Raw genomic sequence first — 23,835 nt, 5'->3', positions numbered from 1 at the left:
TGTCCATATGTCAGCAGTCAACCACATCAGCAGTCAACATTAACGAGGAAAAACAAGACCAAATTCTGTAACCCAGACTGGAGTACCCTTACCAAACAGCCTACACAGCTTATTTGAATGCCCCTGACAGGACAAACAGCCATAATTTTAAGAGAAAATAAAGCAAAAGATTTTCGTCCAAGGGAAAAAAATTCTTCCCAAATAACAAGTTCAATACATAACTTTTATTATCTTTTTTCTTCCATCCTTCTTTCTCCAAAATACATTGCCTACTACTTTTTTGATGTTACATAAGGCCATTTGAGTGATCATTACACTGAAAGAACAACTGCAAAAATGACGCCCTTCAGTACAGAGCAAGTTGCAAGTTTACATCACACCCTTAGTCTTCATGCATCTGAAGCTACTTCATATCCCCCACCTTATTAAAGTCTCAGAGAGTGCCTATGACTCATATCCTCACTGACATAATGTCCACGAAGGCATTCTGCATGTTTTCTTATTTTTATGTCACTTCTTTTTTACTTACTTTTTATTGTACTGTTTTCCATTACTATTTAATCCTTTTATACCCCATCCCCCCAGCAATCACCACGCCGTCGTCCATGTCCACCAGTCCTTTCTCCTTTTTGTTCAGTCCCCCCACCCCCTCTTTCATTACTTCATTGTTGATGACTGTAAGAGACCTGTGCTTTCTCCTCACAGTGCACCTGCTCCTTCCAACACTTCTGCTGGAGTCTGAAGAGAGGCAGGCAACCATGAATAAACAATCAGGATTATGCCTTACAATATTCCACTGTGAGCTGAGATCTCCATAAATACACTTACCCTGTAAAGGGGTTGTCTGTAGTGTGTTTCTAAAGAAGAATGTTCAAGAGTATAGGACACATGATTTATTAAGCAGCCTTATTATACAAGTTAATAAAGAAGGCAGATATTATCATATCTCTGTAAGGATGAAACTAAAGAATATAATCCAGTCAGTGTTTGCTCAAGGTCACACAGTGCCTTAGTTTTTAGCCTGCACTAAAACACAGATTTTCAGACTGTGTTCCAGTGCTCCCAGGAAGAACAGAGCCATTGTCGTTTCTCCGTCCTCTGCCATCCCTAGGTGGCCATTGTCTCTCTGTTTGCCCTCGCAAACCTTTTAAGTGTCAGATGGAGTGCAGTGTCTATGGGAGCTGGGACTTTCCCTTAATAAGTAAAGGGCTAACAACAAAAGAAAAAACTTTTAAGCTCAAACCTTTTCAAACAATTGAATGTTGAATACACACAGGTTATTAACCAATGTATGTTGAAATGTTTGCTTTTTTCCTCTTCTTTCAAACTTTGGACTAAATTAAAGAAAGAGTAATAGGAAGACAAAGAAAGATAAGCAAAAAGAATAGCAAAGAAAGGGACATCATATAATATACAGGAGTGGGCAAGAGTACATTAATAAAAGCAATAAATAATACAATAATTAATAAATAAATAGTACAGGAATAAACCCTGTGTTTTGCATACTCACACCTGTAAACCTACTTTTGTCCACTCCTGCGTGATTCCCTAGATGGGGTTCACATATTTCAAATGAATGTTACTCCTAAGAAAATTTCTCTCATTGCAGTCTAAAATATAAGTCTTTTCTAGGCCTTTAGGTATACTTTAGATCCGAAAATCTCATTGAAGAGGAGCAGTTATCAGAGTGACAGGTGCAGACCTAGAACTGGAGCAACTCATTCATTCATTGAATTAAGTAATTGTGCCACACTATCCTGTTTTGAGCCCTCCTGTCTGACTGTGTATCGGCCCTAGAATGAAATCCACACTCTATGAGCACATCTCCATCGCCCAATTATTTTGTCCCCACCTGCTTCCTTCTGCTTCCCTACCTATTTGCTCCCTCCCTTGGTAGACCCCAGTCATGCTGGCCTTCTGAATTCTGTCCCTTAAACCTGCCAAACTCTCTCCCTCCACACAACCTTTTCACTGCCTATTCCCTTGCTTTCCACTGGACTTTCTCATGGCTGCTTTGTTCTCATCATTGAAGACTCAACCTCCTTAGAGGGGCACTGTCAGGCCACTGCGTCTAATCCCCACCTGCTATGCTTTGTCACGTCATCCTGTTTTTTTCATCATTGAGTTCAGCACGTTCATTCTTATTTGTGCACTTGCTTCCTTATTTACTCTGCATCTCTTGTCTGGAAAGCATGCTCTGTGAGAATAGCAAACAGGTCTGGCTTGTTGACTGTTACATTCATAGTTCCTAGAACAGTGCCTGGCATATAGGAGGCGCTTAATAAATATTTGTTGAACTAAATGCTAATGAATTTATATATATTATATATCACATATAACATATATTTATATATTATAAATATATATTAGGCAACCATGAACAAACAATTAGGGTTATGCCTTACAGTATTCCACTGTGAGCTGAGATCTCTATAAATATACTTACCCTGTAAAGGGGTTGTCTGTAGTGTGTTTCTAAAGAAGAATGTTCAAAAGCTCAATTGAAAGTCCAGTTAATGTAAATATATATTAACTGGAATGCCCAGTTAACATATAATAATTATGCATTAATATATATTAATTGATATGAACATGTTTTAATATATAGCCATGTGTTTATATTAAATATATTATATATTTATAACATAAATATATTTCATATATTTAATATATAACTGTATTAATATAAATATGTCAAATATATTTATATTGTACTTATATATTAGTATATAAATATATTACTCTGAATTTAAATAAACAGATATTATATATTTTAATATAAATTTAAATCTATATTTCACCCACATGGAGCACTGGAGATTCAAAGAAGAAAACAAAAGAATTCTCATCCTAAAGAGATTCAAAGCCTAGTGACTTCAGACTATTGAAATTCTACTTTATTACACATTGACTAAATTTCACTCAGCAACTGATACTTTCCTGGAAATTCAGATAACCTGATTTCCAAAATAGTCATCCACTCGGATTCCAGATTATTCACTGGTAAATGATTATCCTTCTCATTTTGCCTGTGATAGACCCTGTTTACAAGTATTGTTTTGATGTTATCATTTTGCTCTCAACAGTGTCTTAGCTTATGTGATCAACTACACAGTTACCCTATTCCTTGTCAGTCAATTACTAAAAATTGATAATTATTGCTAGTTAGAGTGGTTTAACCATAGAATGTGTCAATTCAAGAATGTGGGCGATCAAATCATAACTCTAGAAAGGATCAACTTTCTAAGTTAAAAATATGAGGGAAAAATATTCTCCCAGTTCCTGTTAGTAAGGCCACTAATGAGGCCAGAATTTCCCAAGATGTGTTCAGTAGTTCTGAGAAGTACAAATAAGAGTTACATGCTTACTATAAAATGGGATTATGATCCTTTATTGTGTCAGACAGTAATCTGCAAACTTCACTTACATCCCCTCACAATCACTATTATGACTCATTTTACAGATGATGAATCTGAGGCTTAGAGAGATTAAATAATTCACCCAAGGTCACACAGCTAGAAAATAGGAAGTTTAGGACTCAAATACATCTCTTTGTGATCTCCTGCCCCCGAGAGGAAGAGGAGACTGCCCTTGGACCCCTAAAACTACAACTGCAGCGTCCAATACTTACATCCATCCTTTGAACCACCTTTTACCATGCCTCTTCACTTACCATATTGAACGTTCTGATTTTTCACTTCATCTTCTTTTCATTTACAATCCTAGAAGACTTCGTAGGGAATCTTTAAGTTGGGCTTGGCCAATGTCTTTACTAATAGTTAAAACCTCCTGACCATTTGCAGCACAGAAGATGAAGATGAGGAGGAAAAAAGAACTACTCAAATGAAAAACGAGAACAAATGCATGGGCCACTTTTAGTCCTCTCTCAGACTTCTGAGGTGGGTGAATAGGGGGATAAATGTGGAAGAGGGTTGGGAGGGGTGGAGATTTGCACCTGCATTTTTAGCTAAGCGTAATGTGTTTTTTGGGTACATCCCAGGGTGCTTTGATTCCAGGGAGGGGGAGGCTACAGATAAAGAAATTAAAAGGCAGGATCTGAATCTCTCCTACCCAGTCTCTTCACTGCACCATGGGCAATGGCTAATTTTGAATATTTGGGTCTCCAGTGAAGTAGGGTTGAATGAGGGCCTTCTGTCACTCGTTTATGAGCATTCTCCACTTTTCTTTCTTCTCTACTCCCCCCTCACTACCCACTCCTCAAAATCTTTCTGCCTCTTCCTGAGTGACTGAAACTGACAGGTTTCAGAAGCCAGTCTGTTACTGAGACCCAGGCAAGCCAGTTCCAACATCTGAAAAAACCTGGCTTAGCTACTATTTTATGGCCTATATACCAGAGACAATCCATTGTTCTACAGAAACAACCACGTAATGCTTGCCCACCTAAGACTTGTTTCCTATGTTTAATAAGGGTGTCTTAACTTGGGTGACAAATGTTTTTGCTTTCATAAATGTTTAGGTGGCTTCTGTAGAACAGCCCTTATTAAAACGTTTTTAAAGGAATTCTAGTAAAAATCAATATGCACACAGATTCAGTTTTCCAATTCATCTTGGACTTGTGCAGTCCCGTATATCAGCAAGGCATTCCAGGAGTCTTCAAGTTGCCCCAGAGCCTTGGGCTGGAAATAGATCCCGCAAGGTCACCCTAGAGGGCGCACTGTTTACATCTTCCGCTAGTAACGAGATAGCGCTCGCTCCCAGGCTCCATAAAAGGGGAGGAGGCGGATCAGTTTCCTTCTCTCATTGAGAAAGAAGAGGATTGGAAGGCCGAGCATATAAAGCCGCGCAGAGAGCGTGAAACAAAGCAGTCTGATCGGAATTGGACTTGAGAAGCACCGTGTGGAGTCAGGCCTAAAACTTGTTGGAGGGGAGTAACGAGTCTGCTCCTCCAGCTCTCTGACTCTGCGCCGCGCTTCAGGGGTTCTCACCAGCCTTGCAATTTATTTTTATATCTACTTTTTATAGAAATAGAAATATATATTTTTTTCCTCTTGAGAGAAAATTCCTGTTCTAAGAGAAAATAAGACAAGATCAATGAAGGAGAGAAGAGCCAGTCAGAAATTATCCAGTAAATCTATCATGGATCCTAATCAGAACGTGAAATGCAAGATAGTAGTAGTGGGAGACAGTCAGTGTGGGAAAACCGCGCTGCTGCACGTCTTCGCCAAAGACTGCTTCCCCGAGGTGAGTGTGACTGGCCGGGGCTTCGAGAAGGGGGGCGGCCCGCGGTATCCCCCGTCTCCAGGTGGGTTTCCCTTTGCTTTGACCCCTTTGCCCGTTTTTCTTTTTTCAAGCTGTCGTCCTCACCCCTTGCTACGTTCTCCCTGGCTAAACTGCCCGGAAAGAGAAAGTGGGCAGGAAGCCTTCGGGGGCTGGGACGCGCCTGCACATTGTGCTGTTAGCTTCTGAAACTTGTCCGGACATGTGTGCAGAACCTGGCGTTGGGGGATTTGGGTTATGTCTTGAAAAACCGGATAGGGAGAGTGGGGAGTCAGACGGGTTTAGGAAAAGGTCTGCAGGTTAGTGTGTGACCTGGTATGTGCCGTTTTTGTTTTTGCTTTTTTTAAATTAAGGAGGCATCGTTCATTTTAAGATAACCTCTTTGCGCTCTTCTGTCTATTTTGTTTGTCCAGAATTACGTCCCCACAGTGTTTGAAAATTACACGGCCAGTTTTGAAATCGACACACAAAGAATAGAGTTGAGCCTGTGGGACACTTCGGGTAAGAGTCGTCGTCGGACCGCGTGGCTCTTGGGGCGGGTTTTCAGCTGCTCGGGGTGCGCAGTGGGGCTGGCTCCTGGCAGCCCCGCACCGGCCGGCGCGCCACCAGCCACCAGCGTTCTAGTCCCCTCGGTTAACTTGCCTTTTCCGAGGGATTCCCAGAGCCCCTGCTGGGTGATAATTTTGTCCCTTCTGGGTGAGGGCGGTGAGGAGAAAAGAGCGCCGTGTGACCGCAGGGTGACCCCGTAGTGGGAACCTCTCCTAGCAGCCCGGTGGCCCGAGAGCGGTTGGCTCGCGAGGATGTGCCTGAGTTACCTCGCAGCTGCCGGGGCGGCTTAATTTGGGGTGATGCGTGCGCCGCCCCAGAACCACCTGGCTCCCAGCAAGCACCCATACACGATCTAACCTGCTGATTTTGTGGGAGGTGGGGATCGCGGCGAGGGTGGTGGCAAGTGGGAGGTGGGAGAAAATCCCTGAAGCGACGCAGTTACGTTAGGATCCCGCCCTGGGGGTGGCGGGGGGCAGTGAAGTGAGTGCAGGCGGCCCCAGCGCGGGTTCCGCCTACTGCGAGGAATGCGCCGGCGGAGGAGGCAGCGTGCGGCCAGCTGGTCTCGGCCTCGTCTCCGCCGGCAGCCTCTGTACTGACCTGCAGTTCCGAGCTCCCCTCGCCTCCCCCGCCCCCTGCTCGCTGTGAGCACTCCTTCCCTCTCCCCCCGCCCCGCCCCACCCCCGCCGATGCTAGTTCTTCCTGACCCCCATTGCACCACCCCTCCCCCCAGCCAGTCTATGAGGCTGCGGGCCGCACTCTTCGCCTTTGACCTTCCCGTCCAATTTGAATTATTGGCTTGTAGGTGAATTATTTTCAAGGGTCTGGGGTTCAAGACGGGGTTATCGCCTTCCCACGCGCCCACCTAGCTACTTGGCGCGCGGTGGTGGTATAGAGGGCCGAGTATCGTACGGGAGGCGGGTTAGGGGAGGCTTCCACCGCGTGAATGTCAGAGATTCCAGCTGGGTCTAAGGCTGGAATCTGGGTCTGGGATCCAGGCACCCGCAGTTCCTGTGTGAGGTGCCCGAAGGAGTTACCTATTTCACGAAGAGTATTGCCTCCAAAGGAAGAGGAGTCACCGCGAAGGCCGGGTCAGGGTCCCCCATGCTTCTGTCTGGGAGTTTAGCGGGGAGCAGGGCTGCCTCGTGTGAACCAAGCCAAATCCTGGTGAAACTAGCGCTCAACTGCAGGTTTTACAGTCAAGTTCGTGAAGCCTCGAGATATAAGGGGCTACAGTCAGCTGGGAGAGTAGCCCAGTAGAGGTGCTTCAGGGCAGTGGGAAGAACCCCACAACCTTAGACTTTAATCCCCGGAGCCCCCGAGGGACTCAGGGGACTTGAGACCACGAGGAGGGGACAAGACTGACGGGGTCGCCCGAGTCAGTCCCTGCACAAAGGCAAGTGGGAAGTCTCACACGAGCGCCCCTCGTGGTCAGTATCGGATGCTCAGAGTTATGCAGTGAGAAGAACGGATTTTTATTCCCCGGAGAGTCAGGCGAGCCTTGCCAAGGACAGCAGAACCTGGACCTCATCGGGATTTGTGTTAGGGATTGCACGTACACTGCACCGCAGCTGTAGTGAAGGTGTTGATAGAATTCTAGTGTTTTCTTACTTCAATAGTCCTATCTTCAGCATCGTTACGGAGTCTGGTGCTTAATGAGATCCGATCCCCAGACATACCGTGGTATTTGTTTCACCTAGTGGGCAGCTGGTTTGGTACCAATGATTAGCACCAGTACTCCTCCCCACGACCCTGTTTGTACCTAATGCATGATAAGAAATATTTAGGCATGGGGTCTGGTCTGTGAGTCTGATCCAGCCGTTGATACAAAGCTGTGTCTATAATCTTAGCTACCGGTTACCACGGATTTCTGTTTAAAAATCCCCTACCACCCTGAGTGTCATTTCATTATCTGAAAAAAGAGGATAGAAAGCTAGATAATGTGCAGGATCTCTCCCAGCCGTTTGCTTCTTGGCCTTAGTATACTGAACAAGCAAGTCTTTTTGTTTCCCAGGATGTTGGTTGGCTTCAGCTCTTAGCCCCAGTGGATCTAGCATCCCATGCTGGGATTTTCACCACCCACAAAGCAAGCCACTGCTTCCTGGTGGATTTAGGAAGGAGATTCATTCGGGTAGGGGAGGGGCATGGATGGGCTCCCAGGAATGCTGAGTTATACATCCCTTGTCTCAGGCTTCAAGAGTCACAGGACCACCAACGGAGATTTTCAATTAGGCACCCAAAGGGCTAAAATTGACTTTTGTTTTTAAAGAGAAAAAAAGACTGTTTTTCAAAGGATAGAAAACAAAATGTGGGCATTTCATAGTTGGAGGCCATGCTTCATATGTGCAAATGAGTATCACTTCAGATATTTTCCAGTATTTAAGTCAAATTCTGTGGTTTGTAGTCTCTGCAGACATTGCAGACATGGCACCATGTCACACACAGTAGTCGTTGCATAAAAATCTGTTGCATGAACAAGTGAATATGCATAGTTTCCAAGGAGATGAGACTTCCTGACATCACCACTGAATCACCTGTGCACAAAGACTGGCAACTTTGTAAACATTGCCTTCTATCGAATTAAAGATAATCACCTGAAATGAAGTCTGTAGTGAGATAATCACTTGCATTTTTACTTGATGAAACAAAACCTATGAATGCTTAACTAAAATATAAAGGTTTGAAAAGACAGTGATTAAGAAAATATCGCTGCAAAAATTATTCTGTAATGAAATCTTTGTTCCAATTGTGGCTAATACAAATGAAAAAATGCATAAAGGAATTAGTTAGAATCCCATTATGTTGTTATGTGAGGCGCAAAATACTAGTTAATTAAACAGTTATCAAGCACTGTTTAAATTCTAAGAATGGACTGTTTCCACCAAAAACAGTTTTGTCATTCATGAGCAAAACACATCTAGCAAGAACTATGGCATCAGCAGCTAATCATTTCAAGTGTCTTAACATTGTTCCATCGCATCTCAAGCTTTTCATGGCAAATTTCTAAACAGGATTATTTTTTGACAAATGTTTGACATTTTCTTTGCCCACTAAGACATTCGTTTAGTTCAGGTTGGGCAAATAATTGCATGTGCCTTATGCTACTTGATACATTTATTTTTCCAACTGCTATCAATTTAACTCTGAGAGATAAGTTCTAAACCAAGTCTTCAAAGTCCTAAATGTCAAAAAAAAATTTTTCCCTTTGTACAGCTTTGTGGAAGTTAGAGATTTATTTAGGAAAAATTAGATGTGCCTAATTTTGCTTATATGGGATGAGAGATTGCATAAACTTTGTTCTTTGAATGGCGTTCACATCCTAATTAGCCTCCTAGCTGACTATTAGCCTAAAAGAAAAGGCAGTTCTTCCCTTCTCTGGCTTATATACTTGGAGAGCTTCTCATAAGGGGTCTCCTTTTCCCCCAGCTGACATGCAATGTGCATTGGCAAAGTTCTGTCAGTTTGGGTGTAGGAAAGAACATCAGGTGAAAGTAAGCTATGTGGGGCCTCCTTGCACCAAGAGAAAAGATCATTCATCCCCCACTTTTTAAACCACAGCACCTTAAAACAGTGCCTTTCATTCTCCCTAGCTCCCTTTTTTCCCCCTGCATCTATTAAGAGTAGGCCCCGTGCTAGGCTTTAGAGATGATGCGTTAATTAAAGTAAGGCCCTAATCCAGGCGTAGCAGGGGTCGAGATAAGGAAGCACTCCCCACTTAGTGTAAACTCATACTCAACTTATGATGAGATCCTTGCAGCCAAGTGCCCTGCTCCACCCGGTCACAGTGTATTTCCATTGTCAGGCATCCCTAGTGCTGATAGACTGTCCTCAGGTAGGAGACAGATCCTCCCTCCCACCCCGGTGCACAGGCCAGTTAAAGCAACCACAGTGGCACTTGGCCAGCTGATTTCCTGAGGGCTGCTTAAAGTCACTCCAACCCCACTGAGAGTGCACAAAACCTTTTAACTAGTGCCACCATGAAGCTTCTAAAGGCAGGGGTGCTAAGGGAAGTGTTTGGATACAGATCTATAATTTCTTGATTTTAATGAGAAATATTCCCTTTTTATTGATAAGAGGAACATTTGTATTTATAATTGCAGAAATGCTCCAAATGATTTTCAAGTTGACTCAATGAGTTTCTGTAAAACCATGGGTCATGGTTTCAGATTTTGAGGTGATTGAGTTGAGATCAAAGTAGTTATAACATCACGTGCTTCAGAATCTGCCCCAGTTGCCAAGCATGGGAGCCATCTGTAGCACGGAGCCAAATGCCTACTAATAATAGAAGCTTAGTCATTTAAGGATCACCATATCTTTTCCTGAAGTGATTTGCTTGCAGTGTAGTGTCGGCACGTGTGAAAATAATCGTACATGCCAGTTTTTAACCAAGGCAAGTTAATACACATTTTATTTCAGGCATATTATTGCTTTTAAAATACTCAATTCAGCTGCTAAAACTCCACCACAGTAACTATTCTATTCCCTCATGGACACTCTTTTGAATCTTGTCTTGATGTGAGCTTCTTCTAGGGCCCAAGTGCTAAAATTAGCGCTTCCTATATCAGTTGTTAGAATTATTAACAAAGAATATAGCCTTCTTTATGCTTTATACTTAAAGGAAAGGGGAGGCAAGAAAAATCTTGGTTATTCATGGCCTGACTGCTCTGTAAATATCTCTACCTGTATTGTTATATTTGTAGTTTACACATTAAGGAATGCCAAGCACTCTATTGAAATAATTCTTAACAGGGGTGGAAATGTTTCAGCTGTGTTGGGAGATTAGTGTTAAAATGAATTCAGAAAAGCAGCTTCAAAAGAGATCACTAGTCCTTGTTTTGTGATTTAACATGTAAATTAACACATCAAGGCAGGATATATAGAAAGGATTATAAAACTAGGAACCTTTTTTTTTTTTTGGCATTCTGATCGCTTGAAGCAAAAACTGCTGGGTGTTGTGGGCGCAGGGAGGCGGCAGTGCAAAGCTGAGCAGCAGCAGCTCCTGCCTTCAAGGTACTAACAGTCTTGCCCTGGTGCTCTGATACTTGCTTGGGGAGGGTGAGTCCCCAGGCGCAGCTGGTTTCGCCTGGCAAGAGAAGATCCAAAGAACTGTTGAAGGCCACAGAGCCTGCCCAAGCCCCTGGCTTGCGGCTCATTGCTCATTGAAGCCCACCATAGTTCATTATCTCTATAAGTCCACTCAACTATTAAGAAGTCTTAAACATCCCTCCCACTTAGAAACAGACTTACATTGAATGATTTTCAAGAAAACCAAGATTCTGAAAGTTGAAGTCTAACTTAAATTAGCCTTGTTAGAGAAAGAAATACGGCAAGAATTTATAAAGAAGCCAGACTCGTAGGTGCTTGCGAAGTGATTTACCAAGGCTAAAACTGCAGAAAGCCATTTTGATCATAAGCTAGTAATGATCCCTAGGAGCTTAGAGTTTCAAAGCCAGGTTCAGCTCTTTAGTGTCTACTCTAAAACGCTGTAACAGGTATGGATTAAGGAAAACCAGATAGTTGTAAGTTAGGATGGTGATATTTCAATAAGCAATACATGTACGATATTACATTTGGAGATTCAATTCTTATTGAAAGCCTGTTTAATGCTGGGTTTTCTCTAACCCACTTTCTTGCTAAGGTGCACATTTCAGTTTAGCCTTCATTCTGATGCCACCTGAGAAAACCAGATGCCTCCTCATGAATCCAGTTCTTTTGCATGTAGATATGACACCAAGGATCAACAGTTTCCCCACCAAGCTCACGGCACCTGGTGGGCTCCGCCAAGTCAGTTGGTGGTGCCTCAGCATTTGCTGTTGCCCTGTACATGTCTTCTCAGTTGCTGTACATCAACAGCATTCCTCAGAGGCCCCCTTGACAAAACAAATTCCCACTGGCATGGCATGTAAGCTGCCTCAGAGTTTGGCTGGGTGTTGTACATGTTGGTTTTGCAAAGGGAGCCTGGTGACACGGGGTGTGGTGAGGGAGCCCCACACGTGCACCCCTTCTGCCAGGACTCCGGTGTTACAGGGAGCACAGGATGTTCAACCCGTTACTGAAGAATGATGCCATTTAAAAATGATCTGTGCCTACCCTTATCATTCAAATTCTGTGACCACAGTTCCACTTTCAGTAGACTATTTGGATTCTTACATTTTTTAAGTATCTCAATAAGACTGGGAATTTAAAGCTAATGCTGTGTTTACAGCCCCAAAATAGCAATCTTATTTCTACTTCGTCAACTTTCCAACGATGTATCGGCAGTGCCCCCAGAAATTGACAATATTGGTTCTGTTTTTAGAGCAACACAGAAGTGCCCCTCCCCCACTGAAGGGTTCATAAAATCTGTTTATAATTCCAGTTGATGGGAATGTACAGAAGAAACATAATACTCTTCCTGGGAATATTTGTTGCATGCTTGCGGGCATGGCATCTGTAGGGCACACTGCTTGAGGAAGGAGTTCGGGTCTTATGCCGGGCCTGACAGAAGACAGTTCTGCTCACGTGTGACTCACATGGTTGAGGCCGTTGCTAGTTTGGAGCCCTCGCTCTGAGTGGAGGTGGCAGGAAGAAATGGAATCTGGTGATAACCACATAGTTCAGTCTCCTGTGTTAGCTGTTGCTTGGTGCAGATGTTTTCTTGGTGACCACTAAAAACTTAAATTAAGCAAAACTTAATTTATTTCCTCTGCCAAAAATATGTAATATTCCTAATTTTACTGTTCTCGTAAGGAATTTCTTAAGGGAGAAGGGGAAGTTTTTCAATTTAAGGTTCAAGTAAAAAGTGATAAATATGAAATATTCAACTAGAAGAGTTTTCAGTTCTCAGACTTCTATAGAGCGTCAGAGTGTTTGAACTGGTTTGGCAGAAGACTCCATAAATCCTTCCTTTTGGGCATGAATCTTCTTACATACACATCTGATGATGTACATATATGGTATGTTCTATCTTTGTGAAACGATGACGTATGCAGGCAGGTATGTGTCTGCAGAATTAGTTTCTGGGTGAGGCACTTCGTGACTGTTCTTGGGCTGGAAATACTGCTCTCGCCCCAAGTTGATGGGCACACCTGCCTTTTAAAACTTTGCTGATGTTTGCCAAACTTGAGGAGCTCAGAGAACCAAAGCTGTGCACTTATTCTAGTCTACACCCAAGCAAAGAGGTGTTTTTTTGGGGGGGTGGAGATGCCTATGTGGTACAGTTTTTTCTTATATGAAGTTTTCCTGAAGTTCTTCCTTTATGGTCTGATAGGTTAATTAGAAAGGACTCTGGGATAGATCTGTGTGCTTAAACTTTCATGTAGCGTAATAAGAAATGCTGCATCTGAGACTTCCACATGCACGAAGCCTATTTCACATGGCTGAGGAAGTTTTATTGGAGAAGGCTCAGTACCTACCTAGACTCACTGAATTCAGCTGTAGTACATTCTTGAATACTAAGTATGTACTGTGTCCTACAGTTAGAGTTCCATACTTTGCTGTACAGTAAAAAAAAGTTCAGCACTCTTTCTGGTATTGTGTTTAGTTCTACAGTTACCCTGGAAGCTTTACACCTGTACCTTTAAAAATATATTTATAGAAGTTCATGTTTTGCCATTTGGCTTAACAGAGTGCTTTAAGACTTTTCTCAAGGGACATGGGAGTTAAGGGCAGGCGTTGATCTTAGTTCACGAGCTGGCTTTTGGCTCCTTGTTGTGGTGCCACTTCTGCCTCCCCCATTCTGCTTCTCAGTTCACAGGGGCATTCCTGGGATTCCTCTTCACTTTTTCTTGGCTGGTGAGCTACACCACACACGCCTGTGACTATACCGTGCGCTCTCCAGGTTTGCTTTCCTTTGTGCAGTAGCTCAGGCTGCCTAGAGGAGAATAGAGAAGAATTTGAAGTGCATAAACGCAGAGTAAACAACTGTCAAGTTACGCAGGATCTTTTTTTTCCTCCTGAAGTTCCTGCTTAGTGGATGAATTGTTAGATTTTTTTTTTTCAGGTAGGTTTTTTAAAAATTCTATATAGGTTTTTTACTATAAAGGAAATAAAGACAACATATTTTTCTTATCCAAAAAGAGTTTTACATTTATCCCATGAAAATACAATGAGTAGATGGCCTTGTTATTTTTAGTGACAAATTACTCTTGTAGTTAGTGGTTAGACAAATTATGTTTATAACTAATAAATGCAGGTATCAGTTTGATGACTACCTTCAGATACCACGGTTGATTTAAAAGTGTGCTGTTCATGAACAGAAGTAATAGGACAGGATCATTTCAAATCAGACCTTGTTAAACCTTTTAAAAATTACCTCTTTACACCTATAAGCAAGGTGGTTAATTTCTCATGAAACTTTACATATGTATGTATTTATATTCAAAATATTAAACCACATAAAAACATAAACAAATCTCCAAAAGACTGTGGTATAAGTTGAAAACTCTGTTTCCTTTTAAGTCGGGACAGTCCGTAAATTGTGCAGGTATTTGGGTGTACTTACTAAGCACAGAAAGCAGATTGCTAGAGTCCAGTCAGCCGGACTCTCCAGCCCCAACAGTGGGTGGAACACAAAGCCAGATTCCCTTTGTGGCTGGGAACACGTGGGGGAGGGGAACCCAGTGTACAAAGGGCTGGAGGGGTGTTCTCTGCAGCCATGGTGACGAAAATGATGAAACCATTTTCTTGGTAGTCCCAACTGTCATTACTCTATTTTAAAACCTTTGTAATTCTCCAGATGCTCTCCTAAATTTTGTATTGGGAAAGATGATCTCCATTGTCCTGCAGGGTAGTTGTAGATTTGAGATTAGCAGTGGTACCTCATCTAGTCTCAAGTCATGTTCTGAAGGAACAAGGTACCTGGAGATGTCTGTCCTCCCAAGTTCAGATCTGATTAAGGCTGGAAAGTGAGTGATTTTCAAGAAAGGAGACCTCTGAAGCCTAGTCAGGTGTATGACAGTCCTCACTGTTGGAAAGCACGGGTGTCATAGGTTTGGGATCAGCTCATCTCCTGCTAACTTGGAACAGCAGAGGAAGTCCTGGTGTACATGGCTGGTATTTGGATTTCCACTCTGTGATCTGGGATTTTATGACTCCATACTTGGAAAGAGATTCCCTCATGTCTAACTGTGTCAAAGTTAGACCTTGGACACAAACAGGAGAGGTTGCATTTCAGCAAGTCAGAACTTCACAGAACAGATCATGGAAAACACCGGTATATCCACACAGAGTGATAAGCCATTTCTGATGCCTCTCAGTGTTAAAACTAGTGAATTATTTATGGATTATTCTCTTAATCTCAGATTTATTTAAGTGGCTGAAAAGGCAGGAGCTACAGCTTATCATTTTTAGAGACATCCTCCCTCTAATATGCCTTAATATTTTAAATGACTTGATTAAAAGACAAATAAACAAATTCTGAACCCTTTAAGCCTTTGGAAAATGTCTTGCAGTTGTCAGTCTGCTTCACCAGAGTCCTGAGTCTAAATGTGGGTAAGGAGCTGGAATTTTTCATGTGCAGCTCATGAAAAATTCTGGCCTAGACTGTATTTACTCATTCACTTTCTTCCTGATTCCTAGAACATTGCCTTCTTCCTTGAATGGTAGACACACCTGACCTGACATTGGTTGTCAATTGTAAAATAGTGAGTGTAAAGGCCACCGTGTTCTTGGGATTTCCTTGTGAATGTTAGGGACCCAGAACATAGTGTGAATAGTGTGTGATACACCCCAGCTATAATAACTTCTAGATCTCAAGAGCAGCCTCCTGAAAGATTTTGTTTTGATAGAAATAGAAAAGGTTATTTTAAAGGCTTCTTTAGTCTCTCTCTCCTCCTGACTTCGACTATCAAGGTTTTGATTTATCAGGAGACAACATGTCATGTGTTTCAGCTGGAAATGGAAGGCAATGTCAAAATGGAATGGGTTTTCAAAAAGACTTGGGTGGCTTAGATTTTCTTTCTCTACTCTGAAGTCAAATACATACATATGCATTTCCCCTAGTAAGATGATTTTCATATTATGCCTGTGAAATGTCAGGATACCAACAATGATGTTAAAAAATAAATAGCATTGACAAGCTGTATTTGATTTTTATAGTCGCACTAGTTTATAATAATTGTCCTCATGTAATTGCCCATCCTTTGGGATCCCCTCGAGGAAAGGAAGAAATTTGCTAAATGACTAGAGGGTTCTGTGGTTAAATTAATTGTCCGGTAACTTAGACCTTTATGGTGCCCTGGATTATGACTCAGGCCAGGATCCTTGGATCATGCCTCAGTGTCACACTCAGAGATGGAACTGTGTAAAAAAGTGACATGATCCAGTCTGGCATTTATTACATGCTTTGGTTGTAACAGGAAGAGAGGCTATGCAGATTGTGAGGGTAAGTTTAAGTAAGCAAGCTCAAAGGTCAGTGGCTTATCCAAACTTGTCACTTTGAGATAGGGTGGCACAGATGCAGCCTACTGTGGTTTTCTTTCAGTAACTGCACCTACCTTTCATCCCTCCCACACTCATCCTCATTTATGGTGCTGGCCACTGTTCAGCTTTTTATGGCACTGACACAACCATAACCATAGTTAATTCCAAGTGAACCTTTACCAAACGCCAGGCCCCACCTGGGTTTGCTTAACCCCAGGTATGTTGGCTTCAGTTATGCGTGAAGAATCAGCACAGGTCCTGCAGCGGCCCTGCCCCTCCTTCCGTGGTGGAGGGGCCTTTGCAGTCCAGGCTGCCTGGCTCCAGCAGCCTCTGCACTTCACCCAGATGCCTTGGGATTTACTCTGAACTGTGCACGTTTCAGCTAAAGGTCCCGGTGCTTCCCTTTGAATTCACATCAGATACAAGGGAGGCTTCTTGCCTCTTCTGGCAGAGATGAACATATTACTACTTGGCCCTTTGTTTTTTTGCACTCATTTCCAAGAATAAGAGGAGGTGGGAGTGTTGCCTCATGACGTATTCAAGGGATTTAACTCAAAAAGGCAGGGGTACTACATGACGGACAAGGAATTTCCATCTGAAAACCTGTGTATCTTTGTTTCTTCTCAGGTTCTCCTTATTATGACAACGTCCGGCCCCTCTCTTACCCAGACTCGGATGCCGTGCTGATTTGCTTTGACATCAGTAGACCAGAGACTTTGGACAGTGTCCTAAAAAAGGCAAGTGCTGGGGAGTAAGGTCACGGTTCAGTACTGGCCTGTATATAAAACAGGAGCATGTGGTTGGTGGGGGAGCTGCCACACTCTAGTTAATACTCTGCTTTACATTTTGGAGTGAGGACACTGAAAAAGGACACTTTTACACTAGAACAGGGTTTCCATATGTGTCACCAGTTTTGATGATGAACCTCCTTCAAGTGTGACTTCATTTTAAGAAATAAAATACCCTTTTTAGGACCCTCTCTGTTTATACTGTGGGCAGAAATTGTGCAGCTAAAAAAAATTCTACTTCATTACTGTCAAGCATGTCTTCCTTGTTTCTTTCCTTCCTTCATTGATCTTATAGATTGTCTTAGTTAATAAGTTTACATTTGACCCCAACTCAGATAGTGAATGAATGCAACAATAGCTGTCTTAATAAAGAAACTGTGTTTCAGTAATGACACTATTTATTAGAAACAGAAATAGAACTAATAAGAGGTGAGGGTACATTTCCAGACATTAAACAAGGTGACTTGTAATTAGGTAGATGTCAGATACTAATAAAAGCAGTAGTGGTAACCATGTCCTTGATGATAACACATGCCAGGTTTCTGGAGGCCGAAGGACCTAAGGAGACTCTGGTCAGAAGCAAAGGGACCCGTTGCAGGTACTGAGAAAGGTAGTGGGAGGAAGGAACTCTCTTTGGCCCCGCCAATGTAGGACTCCACTCCAGCTAGATACAGAAGTCGGGGGCTTCACCGTGGATCAGCCTGTGTTGGCCACTAGCTGTTTTCTCAGTCCCGGCCTCGAACACTGTGGGTTTTCCGTCAGATTCTTCTGCAGAGCACCCTCTCTTCTCTCAGCACCAAGGCTTACACAGAGGATGTGGTTGAGACCCAGGCGGTGTCCTTACACAATTTCGTGTTTTTATTCATTTATATTTCCTTATCGTGTTTGACTGCTTGTCTTTTGTGTCATAAAATTAGTGTTTGAGGGTGAATCATCACCCATCTCTTTACTAAATATGACACAGTTAGCTCAATGAAATATGGACTTGTTAAAATATCAAGGCTCTTTTTTACCTTTTAACTCCTTTCAATGTTGAGTCATGTGTATCTATCACAAGTAATGCTGATGTTCATCAGATTCGGGCAGGAATACACCTTTTCTGTCTTCAGTGCTTGTAAACAGTTGCTAGGCAAGCAGAGGAGGCCAGTCATTACCCAGCTGAGGAACGACATAACAGCATGCCTAGTGCTTGTCTGTAGATAAAAGAGATCGCCTATTTACTGCATTTTTACTTGATGTAGCATCGGATGATGCATAATTTATGATGAAAAGCCTTGCTCCTGTTTTATTTTGTTTCCTCTTCTGAGACCAAATGAGTACTGACTTTGGTCTTAAAGATATTAGTGAGTGTGTTTTATGTTCCTGTGAGGTTTAAAGCTCATGATAACCCCTGCTATGATTTGTCTCAATTAATTAAATCCTTTAGGTACTTGAATATCAAAGAGGTTAGAGTGGCTTAAAGCAGGATACATCATACTCCTTTTTTTCAATTCACCTGATAGTCCTTAACATCAATACCATTCAGCGTGTGGTAGGTGTTCCTGGAAGGGAGGGAGGAGTTGGTGGATAAGTTAGGCTTTTACAGGAAGTATACTGCTCCTTTCAATCCACTGGTATACTCAAGACTAGAGTTCACTACCCACAGCACATCTCTGGTGATCTTCCAAATTACTCCTGCAAAATGTCCTTCTTAACTAGTACATTATGTACATTCTTCATCACCCCCAGTCTTCTGTGAATTCCTATTTGGAAGGCATAGTTATGTCTTAATCATCTTTGTAACCACCAAACTATTTAGTGAAGTGCTTAATACATATCTGTGCGTGTGGGAGGGGAGAATCAGGAGGTGAGGATTCCTGATCTCAGCCACTCCAGCCCTTGCTCCCCAAGAGCCAGAGCTCTCCTGTGAATGCCCTGAACTCCCGACTCCCATCCTGGTGGTTATCTCAAGCTTGAGGAAGTGAAACCACAAGAAGACATCCATTTGCTCTTTAAAGGAACAATTAAAAAGCAATCTCCTGCCAGACATTTCTGAAGGGTCTAATAATTCTTGTGAAGTCACAAAACAATTAACCAAATGGGATGAAATTGAAATATTTAACAACTTCTGTAACTTAGAACTAACTCAAGGGCACAGGAGTCACAAAGAGATGGGACTTTGCATGCAGTGTCATGGTCTTTGCTGATTTAGCCACTGGAATGGAAGCTATTTAAAGGCAAAACGTTCTGTTTATTATTAACTCTATCTCCAGTCCTTGAAATCTCTACAGATTTCATCACATGGTAGCTAGTCCATCTTTCTTGGCGGGACTGGTGAATGCGAACCTGTGCTTGTGTTGGGTCCCTCTTATTCCCAGCCTTCCATGCTGGGAAGTGTCAGCTCAACACATATGAAGATGTAATCACTCCTTACAATATATAATTATACTTAAGGTACTTTTATCTTTCAGAGATATCCCAATAATTAAGAAATTACTGAAGCTACCCTCTGACAACACCCAACAAGTCTCTTACAGTAGGGACAGGTACTGAGTCACAGAAAGAGAATAGATAATCATCTACACAAGCCTTCCTTATGGGTCCACATGAAAATGTAGTACAACTTAATATCTACTGAGAAGATAAATGCAAGTTTCCTTTTTCATCTGAAGTGACACTTTCTTTTGAATGTCCCTCATGAGCCCCATTTCCAGTGTCTGCCAGTGGAGAAATCGTTGTCCATTGTATGGATGTCAGCACTTCCTTAATGATTCATCTTTTTCCCCCACAGTGGAAAGGTGAAATCCAGGAGTTTTGTCCCAACACCAAAATGCTCATGGTTGGCTGCAAGTCTGACCTGCGGACAGATGTCAGTACATTGGTGGAGCTCTCAAACCACAGACAGACACCAGTGTCCTATGACCAGGTATGTACTGTGGTCAGTGTGCCAGTGTGGATTTTAAAAAGAATGGCAGGCATGGAACATCACTCACAATAAATAAAATAAGAAGTAGCTATTTTTCTTAAGGCTCAACCAGTGGTCAAATCCAAGTGCCAGGACCCTTTTCTAAGTTGCAGAATGAGCACCAGGTTCCAGATCGGCACCAGCTGTAAACACAGATAAAAGGGGCCGGTGCCCTCACAGCAGTATCTGAGCTCCTTCAGGGGTCCTGTTGGATTAAAGTCAAGACCGGAGAGTGAGCACCAAAGTGGTCTGGGGCAAGGTGTGGCTGAAATTGTGATGCTTTTGATGCTGGACACTCTCAAAAAGTTCCTTTTTTGTGGCAGTGGGCAGTTTACTGTATAAGGATTCATATGTGTGTATGTACAAATAAACAATCTTTTAAAATAAGAAGGCTCTGTCATTTCATAAGTCAATCAGGGGATGTTTGATACCCGATATTAAACAGTAGATCAAACATGTGCTGCCTTGTGTATTTCTGTAACTTCCACTGGATTTAAGGGAGAATGTGGTCAAAATCAGTAATACTTTTTAAGAGAGTTAATCTTATTTTACACTTAGCAGCACAATAAAATACTAAAAAAAGAAAAGTCCTTTGCCAGTAAAGTAGAACACTCCACAAAACTGTCTGTTAGAGATTCATCCTTTTTTTCAGGTGTTTCCCTAAATTTAGAAAGGAGGAGAATGGACTTTAGGAATTTATTCTTAAAACCTATAAACAGATTTTAAAGAAAGTTCATGTTGAAAGAGCTCGAATTTTCTTTTAGCATTCAGCAGTCTTTGCTGAATACTAAATACTACAGTCTTTGTCTTGCATTTCTAATTAACAAAAATTTTGTTAATAAACCATTTTGATGCACACATCTTTATTGTTCTGTACATTGGGTTGTATGGTCCATGTTTAGAAATTACATACCTGTATTTTGTGTTTACTAAAGTTATAGATCTCAAAACAGTAGTATTTCTTTTCCTCTATTTATTTGGCCCTAAGACTTAATTACCTGCATCTCAGAATTGATTCTGTATCCCATCCCTTAGCCCTGTTTTTTGGGTAGAGCCTACTGTACTCAAGAGAAGGAAAACTGAGGGGTTGGAACAGGCTAGGGGCTGAATTACCCTGCGAGAGCCATGTGGCAAATGCATCATTTACATTTGCGATCTTCAGCTGATTTTTCTGATAGCAGAATTCTCAGGGTAATTCTGTACTTTACTGTGACCTGGAAGATCAAAGTATGTAGTTACCCTTGGTTACAGTTGATTGTGAATATGTATCACCTCCTTAGCTTCTGTCCTTCTTTAAATCACCTCTTACTGACTGATGATCAGGGCCTTCATTTATTAATGACCCAGTGACACTAGATCAGCCTTTAGCACCTCTGGGACGTCAAGGATTATCTACTAGGTGACAAAATTGAGCATCTCAGGGTGGGGTCTTGACTGCAAATACTTATGCAATAATAAAGAAGGCAGTTCAAATTTAAAAACTGTTCTTGGTTTTTGTTTTTTGTTTTTGTTTTTTGTTTTCAGAAACCCTTGAGACATTCAGTTAACATTAGAAACGTTTTGTGATGCATTATTCTTTTGTGGTATTAGTGGACACTTTATAACTTTCCCCAAAGACTTGTTGTTGATTACAGTCTTTTCTTTTACTTCTCAGGGGGCAAATATGGCCAAACAGATCGGAGCAGCCACTTACATTGAATGCTCAGCATTACAGTCAGAAAACAGCGTCAGAGACATTTTTCACGTTGCCACCTTGGCATGTGTAAACAAAACAAATAAAAACGTCAAGAGGAACAAATCGCAGAGGGCCACAAAGCGCATTTCACACATGCCCAGCAGACCTGAACTCTCCGCGGTAGCTACGGACTTACGAAAGGACAAGGCGAAGAGTTGCACTGTGATGTGAATCTCCCCTGATCTTCAATGAGGACAAGCAAAGTTAGTGTAAAAAATCACCACCAACAAAACAAAAAGATGAAGTCTGAATGAAGTGCATGGCCAAAGTCACGTATTCTGGAGGCTTGGGAGGCATTTGAAAGGATACTCATCTTTTGGAATCCTGTCCTTAGGCTCGGCATGTAGAGAACAAGTGGTGAGAAGTGACTACATGGAAGAGTTCTGAAGTGTGACTTGAGAAATATGCCAAAAAAAGAGAGATTCAGATGGGCTAGAGGTAGATGAGGAGGAATGCGAGTACCTCCAAGAAGAAAAATCCTGCTCTGAATGGTGCTTGTGTTACTGTTTTCTTTGTTATAACCTATTCATGAATCTCTGCTTTGATTTAATTTTTAAATGTTTTAATCTCCTTTACAAAAAGTATATATTAATATACCGTCCTCATTGGGGAACTGGCACTGTGACCTTAGCGTTTAGTTTTCTAGAGGATGTGATCTAATTTCCTTCTAGCTCATCATTAAAATGGAAATTGTATCAGGACCCATGGGATATCCAGAGGAAAAGTTTGGGAGGCTTTGAAATCTCGCCTTCCTGAAGATAGCTGAGCAAGATGGCTCTAAAGAAAGGCTTTTGCAGTCTTGCAAGATATGCAGACAAGCACTGCTACAAAGATTGAATAGATCGAATAGAAAAAAATGTCGATTTTTATTCAGTCTGATGGTTTTGTTCATCGTGATTGTCGTTAAAAAGTGGTAAATTGCTCAAGGTAATACTTTTGTGCGCTGTTTAGAAAAGGGTGTGTGATTTTTTGTTAAATTTTTTTTTTGCCATTGTTAATGAAAATGCAAAGTCAAATGAAAGGTGTCTTGGTTTGACATCATAGAATGAGTGGTCCAAGGAGGGAAAAATGTAGGTACTGTTTTCACCTGAAGAAATAATGAAGGAATAGTAGCAGAAAGCACAGGTTGTGAGTAAAGCTGTCTGGAATTGTTACCAAAAGTACAAAGCAAAAGGCCTATTATGTGGGGAATGAAATGCCAAGTTGGCAGCATCTGATGATCTGTTGGTTTAGTTCACTTTCTTTAAACGAACATGATAAGAGAAGGAAGGACCCTCTTGTCCAAGCTTTAGAGAATCCCTAGTGAGAAATTACGTAATAGCCGTCCTGACTATAGGAGCCATGTCTAGAGAGTGGTTGCCAAACCTCACTTAACCAGATTCTGCCAAGGCCCCTGCTCAATACTTGATTGCTGTTGTTACATAAAATAATCAGCATTTAACATAGTTTACAGATATTTTCAACCAGTTCCTTTTAAAGCTTCTTTCAGAGAAGAAACCAGATCTGACCTGTTGGCGCTTGTTGAAAACGAGCTTTTTTTCCCAGTGATAAAGCTTCATTTTTGAAGTGTTGAAGCTGTCGCTCCCATTAAAGTGTGGCAGGAGAGGAGATTAAGGTAATTACAATATTCAGTTCTATGTCTTACAAGCACTTTGTTTTGTCTCTGCAAGAAAATACCATTCCAGTCATTTCCCACGAAACACAGACGTTTTACCAACATAATATGCTTTGACCGATGCAGCATTATGCTTTGGGCAGTATTACAAAATAGCTGGCAAGTGCTTTCTGTATTTAAATATTGTAAAAAGAAAATAAGTTATAACTGTTATAAAGCAGAACTTCTGTTGCATTTTTTTTAATGTTGAAGTCAATTTGTATGTTTGGTCAATGTTTCTGCAGTATTTATTAAAACATACTTTTTTTCCCTTCAAATAAAAAAGTAACCATGTCGTTGTTAAACGTGATCTGCCTCTTATTATGGTCTTCCTGATGTGGCTGTTTAGTTCTGTTCTCTGACAGAGACGATTACAGAATCTGGCCTCACATTTCCAAACCGAAGTAGGCTTTGGAATGTTTTGATTCTTGGCAGTAGTAGCAGTGTCTTGGGGAAAGATAAATCTGCATATATAAAAGGTTTTCATGGTATTTCAAATCACAAGGAGAAAAAGGAGCACAGACTGAGT

At 41.7% G+C, this 23,835-nt stretch overlaps 1 protein-coding gene across 1 annotated transcript; it reads left to right on the top strand.

Moving 5' to 3' along the window:
• The first annotated feature begins 4,812 nt into the window (after positions 1-4,812).
• Positions 4,813-23,630, top strand: RND3 (Rho family GTPase 3). The gene is made up of 5 exons (XM_037164726.2): positions 4,813-5,202; positions 5,652-5,739; positions 16,813-16,922; positions 19,744-19,878; positions 21,572-23,630. Exons 1-5 carry the CDS (start codon positions 5,053-5,055, stop codon positions 21,821-21,823), a joined length of 735 nt encoding a protein of 244 aa, XP_037020621.1. The 5' UTR covers positions 4,813-5,052; the 3' UTR covers positions 21,824-23,630.
• Positions 23,631-23,835: the final 205 nt, after the last annotated feature.

This window comes from Artibeus jamaicensis, unplaced genomic scaffold (genome assembly GCF_021234435.1).
Source record: "Artibeus jamaicensis isolate MK-2021 breed Jamaican fruit bat unplaced genomic scaffold, CSHL_Jam_final contig_603, whole genome shotgun sequence".
NCBI lineage: Eukaryota > Metazoa > Chordata > Mammalia > Chiroptera > Phyllostomidae > Artibeus > Artibeus jamaicensis.
This window is presented reverse-complemented; position numbering and strand designations above follow the sequence as displayed.

Bases quoted from the DNA above. Each gene is read 5' to 3' on its own strand.
- RND3 (XM_037164726.2), top strand. From the start codon at position 5,053: ATGAAGGAGAGAAGAGCCAGTCAGAAATTATCCAGTAAATCTATCATG. The intron at 16,923-19,743 runs GCAAGTGCTGGG...TTTCCCCCACAG, and splicing joins TGGACAGTGTCCTAAAAAAG to TGGAAAGGTGAAATCCAGGA. The intron at 19,879-21,571 runs GTATGTACTGTG...TTTACTTCTCAG, and splicing joins CACCAGTGTCCTATGACCAG to GGGGCAAATATGGCCAAACA.